Source organism: Hesperophylax consimilis, chromosome 1, assembly GCF_061612785.1.
Source record: "Hesperophylax consimilis isolate HC1 chromosome 1, BYU_Hcon_1.0, whole genome shotgun sequence".
NCBI classification, from domain to species: Eukaryota; Metazoa; Arthropoda; class Insecta; order Trichoptera; family Limnephilidae; genus Hesperophylax; species Hesperophylax consimilis.
The window spans coordinates 33,677,093-33,689,465 of record NC_142836.1 but is presented as its reverse complement, the minus strand read 5'-3'; the positions used below and the strand labels follow the sequence as shown (position 1 = coordinate 33,689,465).

Genomic DNA, 12,373 nt, shown 5'->3' with positions numbered 1-12,373 from the left:
ACATGAAGCGAAAAAATAGGTTCCGGTTTTTTGCATCCAACTCTCAACTAAAACTATCGAATCCGGTCTACACGCACCGCTTACCGCGTTCTTATAGTGGAACAACTTTCAAGACAAGATATTTTTTAGTATGCAATAGCGCCTCTAATTGTAGCTATTTGGTTGTAAACTTGTTTTTTTTATCCTGTGGGAGTAATTAAAGAAAACCAATTTATAATTCCTTCCCAGTTGGACAGACAAAGGTTCATTTTGTTTTGTAATTTATATATATATAAAAATAAATAAAAATTTCACGCTAGAGCGCTGGCTGCGAGCTCCTGAGTGCGGCTGTATCCCTAGAAGATCGACTTATTGAAACTAAGTATTTATTATCCTCTTCACTCAAATCTCATACTGCAATACTGATACGAAAGCTCTTGTGGGTGGATTTCGGCTGTTTTGTAATAAGGTAGTGATTAATGTAATACTTAATTCAGAGATTAAACACCTGCGGCACAACGAAAATAATCTGACTTATTGTAGCTGGTAAAAACATGCAAAAATACCAAGTAATCGATTGTTACCTAGTATCCAGTATTTATACTAGGGCCTATTTATTAGGGCAGACAATATTCTTCGATAACAGAGCAATATGTCTTACTTTACGCTCTGTGTTTTGGTATTCATGTACGCAATGAAGACATTGCAAACAACTTTTTCGAGTAGGAAGATGAAAAGCTCTTTCCAAACTTTTCATAATAATATATTCTCAGTGTTTTGAAATGCTGTTTCAACTGTAATTTTCAGACATTATGTTCCATTTCAAAGATGACGTGGTGTTGTAAAAAAACGCACATGCTCCCCAGTTGCTGACCTAGGTAGTATGTAGTCTAGGTACACGTTAGTCGCGATGTGTAGCGTTCTTGGGGCTTACGTGGAGACAGCACCCACGCCGTGTGACGGACCGTAGCTCCAGACTCCGCACTCCACACGCTACACTGTACACAGCTACTCTGACCGACCAACCTTTACCTTGTGATGATTTAAATTAGACACCAATGCCAACCAGGCACGTTTGGCTGTCGTAGATAGCCGTAACGTCACCGTTATCCCCAGAAAAAAACGCCGCGTGCAGTAATAATTATCGGTTCCCAGTTCGCGCTGTTTTTCTTTCAAACAGTTTATGTTATCGCGCCATTTAAACGGCAGTTCGGTTGCCGAGTTAAAATAGAGATTTAATCGAGTGTCGCCGTAATAATGATTCAGCGGACAGTTTTAAAGTTCATAACCTACTTGCAGAGGAAACGCGGGAAAAGTGGCGGCTGTCAACAGAGTGCTTCCGGCGGGAAGGAAAACGCGGAACCACGTGGTCAGGACAACATCACCAAGCGACAACTTGATGGAACTCGTTTCAAAGACAGTAACGGCGCGGGTTTGGGAAACAAGGAACATCCTACAACACGCCGAGACGATGATAATGAATTATCAACAGACTTGGCGTATGATATCAAAAATTCGGAGATTATGGGAAGGTAAGAATGTTTTTTACTAACTGTATTTTTGAAATTAAGTTTCATCGTTTGTGCGTGCAATAGATCTCTTAAAAATATTGCTGTTTGTCTAGATTTATCGATGAAACGAAAAATATTTTAGTTAAGGTAAAATAATAAACTTTATTACTCATCAATTTTCAAGAAACATATTTTATGTGCTTTTCAGGATTATCGCATTTCACTTTTGCTAGAGCATTCTCATTTCCGCGATTATTTTAATTATTTGAGTTAAGGAGACACAATATATCTTCTCACGTCGTAATTTTTTATTGTTTCTTGGAAATGAAAACACAGTCGAAGTGTTTAAAATGTGAAAGGAACTTTTATCGTTTTCTTAAAAAACTTGCCGAGATATTTATGTAAGTTTGCTCAATTGTTACCCGGAGAAATATTTTCCCGTTAGATAAAATATGTTTATTTTTGTAACTTTAATAAATGTTTCATCCTATTGCCAAACCAACCAGTTGTGTCTTGTTTATTCAGAAAAGTAATAATCGTTAAATATTTTCATGATGTAAGGCCTCGCGGATTTTAAGCAAATAATATGGTATTTTTAATTTTTTTTACATCGGTGTGATTATTTTTAAACACCATTTTCAAGACCCTGTTATTTAAGAAACCATAAAGCCTACACAACAATTCATTCAACCATGTAGTGCATTTTTCTTTTCTCAAAGTGTAACGGTAATTTAATGTTATTTTTATTTATTTATTCACGCCATGAAGGCTTCTACATGTATACATTATACATTTTTATAAGTAAGTTGTTCAGGAGTACAATAATAAGTGTTTATTAAATAACATACTACCGCTGAGTATGAACAATATAAGCAGGTACAATGCAAGTTATCATATAGAGTTCAAAAAATATATATAATATGTAAAGCACAAGATAAGTCCTTGAGTTACTTTTAAAGTAGTTACAGAGCAATATGTAGTAACCTTGTTGATATTAGTCAAAATAAACATAAAAACTTTGTTGTAACGTCTGTGTGCATTTAGCAAACCTTTATTAAGCCAGATTGGGTATTTTTCAGAACTTAGCTAAAGTTTGATTGAATTATAGTAATATAATGATGTAGTTAGAGTAAGTTTGAAACATAATTATAAAAATAAACATGATCAGTTTTGTGCAACCTTATTATTAAAAAGTGATGTAAAAGCAATGGTAAAAACATTTTCATAATGCTTCCTCCGTTCTAAAATAAAGAATATTTAGTGACGATCTAGGTGTAGGTATACATGTAGTTTTTTTATTTATTATTTTTGTTCTTGGTACATATCCGTCGCAAATCGACATTCAAATTAATAGACGAGCCGATAAGGGAAAGGGTAAGAAACCAAATTGCGCGGAGCGTTGGTAAAATGGTCCACCTTTCAGTGATTTGTCAGTAAATGAATCTGACAGTATACATACAACTTGAATTGTAATATCCCCACTCTCCTCGAAAATAAAATCTGCTTACGAAGTACTAGTCCTTATTACAATGGGACGCAAATTTTGCTGTCTTAGTAAAAAAACTTGACCACATATCCCAAATCGGGTACAAACAAAAGTTCGGGCTTGTTTCCAAAATGTAATATTTTGTTAAACTATTTAATTAGACACTTTTAAAAATGTGTTATAATTTACCAATCTACTCGATTCGTGAACGAACATTCAGGTCCTGCGCATAAAAGTCCCACAATGTACAGCGCTGCAAACCTTTGCCTTACTTTAGCTAACCCTGCACACGATCTGGTTTTTTCAAAGGGCACTCTTCGGTGGTGTCATCGTTTATTCAAAGCATTATTGAACCCTAGCGGTGCCAAAAACATGATCACGTGGTTCGCCCCTAGCCCCTATGTCGAAATGATACCCAGATTTCAAATATGAAATGGGCAAGTCACCAATTTGGGAAGAATCTACAGAATATAAGTGAGACAATGTTACTCAATATATTTTAAGAGAAATCAAATGTATAAAATTCTCATGCAGAATGCAGTACAAAGGTAGAAAAGAGACATATAGAGTAATTAATATAGAGAAAAAAGACAAACGCACGTAGGAATAAATAACAACAAGAACAATTCCTACAACCGAGACAATATATAATATGCACGCACAAACCCAAAATAGGAATTTAAGAAAAATAAGAATAGGTACTTCAATGCATATGGCATAAAACAAATAGCAAAAGAAGCTGGTATATGAGTTTCAAAAAGTAGCAGAACTAATAGAAGTAGCAAAAAATAAAATGAAAATTCGTAAGTGAACACAGACACATATAGGTATAAATAAATTTACCAAAGCAGCTCTATTAATTATAATTCAGAATAACGAGAAGGGAAAAAACAAATTATGGAGGTTTAATAATTGGGGATATAGCTTGGTGGTAAGGAAAATCTTAGTAGGTACGTAATTTGGTGTTAATAGAAGTCTAGTTATGGTGTGTCGTGATTATTAAAGTCTATGAATATACCTTAATGCACTTTGCTGTTTATGGTAGTAGGTACTCGTATATGTACTTTGTAGTTTCTAGAAATTCTAGGTATATGGTTTGATGATACTGAAACTACAGATCGTAGTTTGGTGATTAGTTGTTGGGCCCGATGCAGTAATGAGGTGGTTTATGTTCCCAGATACCTAGTTGCATCTCGTGATCTGCTCCCTGGGGACCTCATCATCCAAGCAGACCCTCTGGTGGTAGGTCCCTGCGCGGGCTGTGACATCATCTGCCTTGGCTGCTATCATCCCATCATCACCGAGGACATCTATAGGTAAATACCGTATAATCTGTCCATCTTTCTCATGAACGACGTATTGCTGAGCGTTTACAACAGAGCTCTCGCCGGCAGAACAATGTCGGATTTTCAAAACTGGTTACTTTGCGTAAGAGTTATTTTGAAAACTTGCTAATATAAAATATTACAAATTTGTTAAAAAATATTCGTATTCCTGTTAAAAACGTGACCGCAGTCCTCCGAATGAATTGACAGATTCCCAGTAAACCACAAGCTAACGCTTCCATGGAAGAGTAGTATTCAAATCTCACAATATGTACAAACACAATGTAAATACTATTTTATATATACTTACCTTATTTCTTAAAACAAAACAAAAATATGAATGTTTTATGAGGACGCCGGAACACGTGTTCATAAAACACACTAATATTGTCGCTTTTCGTCATAATATTTTATCTGTATGAACATGTCCTACAATATATTCTGAATGAATTCATATTTTACCAAGAAATGGATTGCCATCACGTTTTTAACTGGATTACAATAAATCAGCCATACTCATTTTTCTCCGTGTATGGCAATAGCTCTAATCCAAAGTTACTAATTTACCCATCCGTCATTTTTTTTAAAGAAAGACACACATTCCCGGGTTACGAATAACCTGACAATATTTTAAAATCTCCTACTACCACCATAGTAAGCAGAAAATAATGCTTGTGTTGTGATGGAGGACTTAGCCAGCCGAAGAATTGAACACACTAGCCAAACGCGATGTCAACTCAGCCACCGACCGGTCGTTGGTGGTTGAAAACGTAGAAAAGTATAAAATTATCCATGTATTTGTTTTTTATTAGCAGGTAAGTAAGTAACATATAAAAGTGTGTTGAAATTATTTTTATTTTTTTATTATTATTTTTTTTTATTTAACAATTTTTTTATATAAGATAATGTGTCCTTACTGGGGTACCCCGTTCCAAGGTCAAATTAACCAAATACTTTGTTTTAACATTTACTTTAACTGCCATTTCACAATATATGACAATTACTTAATTTACTTTAACTGCCATTTCGAAATATATAACAATTACTTAATTTACTTTAACTGCCATTTCAAAATACGTAACAACTTATTATGTGTTTTCATTATTTTATTTCAAATAACACCACTACCGTAACAGTTAACAGTTTATGAGTCACTTGACACAAATACATGTATAAATTTAGTACTAATCGGTCGGAACGGACCAGCAGGCATCTTTTAACAATTCCCAGAATGTAAAAGCTGATAACCCCCCAGACTTTTCTTCTTAGCTCTTAGGAAATTCCTCTACCATTGTATACATTTCAGTATCCCTGTTAATTGCCGAAGAGTAACTGATTAAGCATCATACATCATCTAGTTTACTTTTTCGCTTGCTTACTGTTTACTCTCGAGTCCATTGCTAGTATTAAATGATGATGGATTGATTTATGTATAAGGATTATTTTTTAACATACTCGTAGTAGTGCAGTGATTAACGGCCCCATGCACTAGCTACCAAATTAGTATGAAGCTAAAACGATAAATAAGATTCAATCTTTGCTACCCTGACGTAGGGGCAACTGCTGTACCTGTGGACGGTTTTACCTATGGACACTATGCATATATCACAAACTGTACAACCTTAAATTACAAAAAAAATATTAACATATAGTAATTTTGTTATATGGCAACACTGACTAACGGCCATTTCTCTTCTGTCCCAACTTGGAAAGCGCAGCAAAATACAATATTTTTTTAATAAAAAGTTAGTTAATTACCATATTGAAACGGTTTTTCCTAATACCCGAATCACAAATTTCGTTATGTATTTAGTTTTACTTGAGAAATAACATATCATATACCCATTGACGATATTTAAACCTTCTTAGTAGATTATTTTAGCCATTATAACAATTTTAGCTTATAATGTCAAAATTGTACCTGTGGACAACACGATGATTGTACCTGTGGACTGTCAACAGTTACAATCAATATATCTTTTAAAGTTTAAGAATTTATTTTGTTTCTATTTCAAGTGCATATATAGTTATATAGTGCGTGTATGTACATTCCCTAAAGCACCATCCAGGAAGACAGAAAAACGAGGAAAAAAACCTGGTAGGACTAGAATACTGACAGACACTCCCGAAAAAAAGTGAGATAATTAACGCATCTTTAAAAAGAAATCACAACAAAATAAAGGCTAATGTAAGGGTAGGAAAAAATAAAGCTTAAAGGGTTCAAAAGGTCCCAGCATCAAAGATAAAACATTAATTGATTTAGAAAAGCCCAGCACCAGCAAGATTAAAATAATAAGCGATGTTACGCTTGTTATATGCACAGTTTGTAGACAATATGAAAACAAAATTAACATCCTGACATGTAACTTATGGCAAGGTTATTATCACTCTAAGTGTGTTTCACTCTAAGTGCACACAAAGAGAATTATTCAGATTCAGCTGACGAGAATTCTTTCATATGCCAGAGATTCTATATACTATCTGAAGATACTGATGGAGATCAGGATAGTATTGATTCGGAAGAGTTATACAGAGCTGCGTGTGATGCTAATAAATAAGACTATTTAACGGAATGCACACCATTCAAATGTTATTATTATTACTTGTTAAGTTAAGACGGTTTCTTTCTTTTATTTCTTTATTTTTTGTTTATTTATATTATTACTGTCCACAAGTACAAACGCGTCCACAGGTACAATGATGTGTGTCCATAGGTACATTGGTTAGTTGTACCTATGGACAAATATACCTTTTTTTTATAAATGTTAATAACTCGACACTGAAGTGGTTAAAATAAATTATTAATAGTAATTATTGTGTCTTAACTCTTTCTTTTCCAAATAAAAAAATAATCTAACTAAAATGTTATACCCAAAAAATTAAAAATATTGTTTTATTGAAAAATCGGGATTTTGTCCACAGGTACAGCAGTTGCCCCTACATAAATATATGTTCCTGTCGATTTCTAAAATTTAATTTACTGGTTGAATAGTTATCTTATAAATTATATTGAACATTTTAATACTGAAATATCTTCAGGTGTTGTTACACATTGTTAATTATTTAATATATAGAATAGACAGACTTGCAAATAGGAATCAAAAAAATAAAATGCTGTAATTCTTGAACAGAATAGGTAGAGCTGTAATTTGATGATTTGTATTTGTATGTTAAAATATTTTTAAATATCGTTCTCTCAGAACCTCAGTAGTCTCAAAAGTTGCGTAGGTTCAACTATTGAGATTATAACATTGTAATTTTTTTCCGATTCAACAGTTATATTATATGTTGGTCCTCTACAAAAACATGGCATATATAACTAATCATTTTACAAAAAATATATGAATAAAAATATACAGGGTGTATCTGCACTAACCCGACAAACTTTAACCAGCTATTCCTTAGCACATTTGGAGTAAAAAATGTTATGGGCACTTTGCTGTCCGGTAGCATTTTTTTTTTCAATTAAAAACAAAAAAAATAAAATTTTCCACACTACATCACTGTCATTGGCATTGATTTTCGTGTTCAACAGCTGTTATAAGCAAGTATGTCGAAAAGCGTCTTCGCTCTTTCGCACACACTAAATAATAATAGTTAAAAATGAGACGAATGGTGCCGTGCCATTTCGTTGTGATTGTAAAAGTGCGCCAATATAGGTACACACGTACATTATTCAACGGAATTCGAATAAAATATTGCCAGATGGGTTTTCAAACTTTGACAAAGGATAAAACAGTGGTGACATGTGGTGAAAATATGAATAGTAAATTTTTTATTAAAAAAAAAACGTTACCGGACAGCAAAGTGCCCATAACATTTTTTACTCAAAATGTGCTAAGGAATAGCTGGTTAAAGTTTGTCGGGTACGTGCCGATACACCCTGTATATATATCTGTACATCAGAAATCAAAGAAATAAAAATTGTCACATTTTTTAAATTGTTCAGGAGAGAGGAAATCGTAATTTTTTTCCTTTGAACATTGTAGGGATACCATGCAGACATTTTATGTTGATCTAACTTAGTTTCACATTGTCGTAGGACAACCATCTTTATACCTCTGTGTAGATACTTCATTTTCACAAAAAACTGGACAACCGACCTTTGACTTCTGAGGTACAGATATTAGACCATAAATTATCAGATTGTGATATTATTTAACGTCATTTACTAATTACTTTTATTAATTAGCACCATGAAACGAATACATAATAACCAAAACAGTATGAGCGAAGTGTAAATAAGTACCACACCAAGCACAAAAGCCAGTCCTTTTTGATGAGGTACATCGACAAACCAAAAAACTCCACGCTGTTCTTTAAAAAAATATGTACCCATAAATTTATACGAAATAAAAATTACACATGTATTTTTTTATAAATAAACTTAAGCTTCAGCGGTTTCATGACTTAGGGGTTTCCATCAATAGGTTTCCCAAATGTTTTCTGCTTTCAAAAGTCCCACTAAATGCATTCCAATTTAGATACTTACTCAAAAAGACAAAAAATTCAAATATTGAACTGGTTATGAAGGATGTTATATATTTGAAGAAAGAATGTAGTTTTGTCCGTACACGACTGTTGAAATTTAGGTACCTACTCAAAAAGAAAAATAATTCAAATATTGAGCTGGTTATGAACTGAAGGATGTTATTTATCTGAAAGAAGAATGTAGTTTTGTCCATACTCGACTATTGAAATGTAGGTACCTACTCAAAAGACAAAAATTCAAATATCGAGCTGGTTGTGTAAGATGTTATATATTTGAATAAAGAATGTTATTTTGTCCGTACTCGACTGTTGAAATTGGGGTAGGCAAAGAAAACAAAATTATTATGTTTACTTCTTTTTATTTTGGGGCCTAAATCGTTTGAAATTTTTTAATGTTTTCCGTGTTCGAATCCTTAACTTGTGCGGCACCTGACTTTACCAAATTCGAAAATCTTTGACGGCCCACCCTAACGTTCGCACTTCTCGGCATAAGAAATCTGTTCATAGAAACCATTACAGATTTCCAAATACCATCTGTATACTATGAAACCCGATGACGAAACATATGTTTTATATTTATGTACAAATGATGTCGGGGTTAATGTAAATATTTATAACATTTCAATTATTACAAATAATTATACCAAATTGTGGGATATATTTTTTTTATTGAACACTGGCGTATATTCATAGAATCTTAACGACCTCTGTTGGGAATAATTATCCATGAGAAATATTTTAATTCATACTTTCCTCTTTTCCGAACTTTCCAACACTAGTATTAAATTTACATGCACCGCGATGGATACTGTAAGATAGTTAAAGACCAGAATATATTATTTTATCGTATGAGCTTCGGCTAAAAATCATACAACGTTGTACGAATAAAGATCTAAAGTGGTTGATAAACTAATAGATAGTTAAGCCCAAGCAGCTTTACTAAAAGCTCATCATTTTCGAAGACGTTCTTCTGTTTCAGGATTAACGTCACTCTACACACATTAAAAGTATTTTTAGGTATTCTGTTTGTGATGTGCTTAAAATGTCAAAATCAAACGGCTGTTATAGAAGTATACAATCATCAATGGATCAAAGTTAGTTCGTTATAAAGGTACGTAAGCACCTAAATTATATGAATATATTTTACCATTCGTACTTTCATCACGTTTGTTCAGTTTGCAATGTTTTCTGTGTATTTCAAATGCGCCATAATATACCTACATCATATTTTTTTAGTAAAAACAAATAGGTACTGTTTTAGAAACAAGATAAAATTTTCGGGTGTTTGTATTTAAAATAAACATTACTACTTCTAAATAATAAAATTTTAGTATCAAACGTGAAAAATGTTATAAAAAACTTTAACCACATTTTTACTTATTTTTTTACTCCAACTGTAGAAATATTGAGAGAACCCAATATTTCGAAAACACATTCGTTTTGTTTAGGGAATTTGTAAGAAAAGTGTTCCTTCACGTTTATCTCGCTCATATAATAAAAAATAAGACACAATTTTTAAAGTTAAACCGATTGTTACGATTACGGCGCGAAATGTGAATTATTAATTTTGGATAATGGATTTTTAGGATTTTATTAATGGATTCCAATATATTATTTCTCTTTCTAACGTCAAAATTTTTCCCCATGGTAGAAAAAAAATTAAAAATACTTGAATAAAATAATGACGCCCGGTCTTATATGACCCTAAAACGCTGGAGGGGTTGACATTTTTGTAAAATTAAATTTATGTAATTAAATTAATTAATTACAATAACAGAATAATATTTCCGTGGTTTAAAACACACTAAATAAATTTGAGTAATTTAATTAATAATTTGTTCACTTTTACGTAAATTTCAGTTAAATCATTTCAAATGTCCATCTTTGTATATATTTTGTATTACACAGACACTGTATTTCCTTTGTGTATATTTTGTATAACACATACACTGCAATTTTCTTTGTATATATTTTGTATTGCACTTACACTGTATTTTCTATCCCACGTGCATTCATAATAATTATTGCAATTTCAAAACTGAAAATACACCCGACACAGTGAGCCAAACATTGATGATTTGTTGATACTAATACAATTTAGTTATTTTTAAAAATAAGATATAGGCAGATGTTCGTTTCCGTTAACGATAAAAACACACCCATAGACAATTTTTATATGTTTAGATTATAGATTATTTATTTATTTCACACCAGCTATCTATATTTTGGTGATGAAAAAGTGCATTATTTAAACATTTTATAATCTTTAAAAGCTTTAGGAGATCTGCAAGTAGAATGATATTGATTATAATGTAAAATTATCGTGTTTATTCGAAATTTCTAATTCGCAATTTTTCTTTTTTTTGTACCTGAAGAAAGTTTGAAAAAAGAATTGGAATTGAGATCGTTACGTTTCCTCGAACCATTATAAAATTCCTTTAATAGGGAATTCTCTTCACACCAAAAAATCACTTATTATTAATTATTCACACGTAGAAACACTTCAGACAGAAAAAATACATAGTTTTTATAATTTTCAAAAATCATTTATTAAAGTTATAATGACTTTAAAAACAGGCGCGAACGAAATATTTCAATGCAGCTAAAAACGCCCGGTGATTGATCAAGCGTTCAAGCGCGAACGATGACGTCACTGTTGACCGGCCCGAGTAGATCCTGCAAACCGATGGCGGCGGCAGCGGCAAAGGTGTGACGTAGCACTTGTGACGTAGCGGTCAAAATGGCGCATGACCGTTTTCAGAGCCGAAATAGCACGCAATTTTTGAAACAGCTACTAAAAATTGAAAATGCATTTAAAAAAAAAAAAGAAAAAAAAGAGGAATCAAAATAAAATAATTATCTTTATTGAAATAAATTATTTACAAAATGCACGAGAATTCCCTATTTGAAAATTAAAACAAATGTTATATAAATGCTTTATAATTAAGTAGGTACCTACCTACTTACAAAATAAGTACTTACAAATCTTATGATTCGAGAGGAAATTTAGATTTATTTAATACTAGCTGGCGTGTACCCGGAGTTGCTGTGGGTTATACTTACGAGAAAGACATAAACCACCGCTTAATTTTTTGCAGGCCCTTTTAAGATATACAATTCCGTAGTACATTATTTTTATGTATATCATTAGGTTTAGCCAGCGTTAGCAATGTAGTGCTCGAAAAAATGTTTTTACGACTTGATTATACATCAACTTTTCTCTACTTTCTATAAATACAATGTGCATGTATTATATATGTAAGCCTTTCGGAAGAAATTCTCTAAGTGATAGTGAATAACTCATCAATATCCGTTGCGTAGTTTAGAAGAACTAAGCGCAGAAACAGACCGACGCGGATAGCGACTTTATTTTATACTATTTATTATTATTTAATAAGACAAAATTGGGAATATGCTTTTTTGGACGCAAGGTTTACTAACTGTTCAAAAATATCTAAATCATGGACTATACCAAAACTTTGTCCAGCCTTTGATTTGAATACTTTTACTTCCTACTTTTGACTTTGCTTCATTCTTAAATATTATGTTATTTCTGTAATTTTCATTTATTATCATTTCGT

General features: G+C 32.4%; 1 protein-coding gene across 2 annotated transcripts in view; it reads left to right on the top strand.

The window, feature by feature from the left end:
- Window positions 1-12,373, top strand: part of SmydA-4 (SET and MYND domain containing, arthropod-specific, member 4) — a 48,571-nt gene that overhangs the window by 13,356 nt on the left and 22,842 nt on the right. The window contains exons 3-4 of one of the 2 annotated variants that reach the window (XM_089632951.1): window positions 1,279-1,511; window positions 4,155-4,292. In XM_089632951.1, the coding sequence (XP_089489077.1) occupies window positions 1,279-1,511; window positions 4,155-4,292 (371 nt within the window). Of the gene's footprint in view, window positions 1-997; window positions 1,512-4,154; window positions 4,293-12,373 lie in introns of those variants that run through there. The other variant, XM_089632943.1, reaches the window with a different exon arrangement.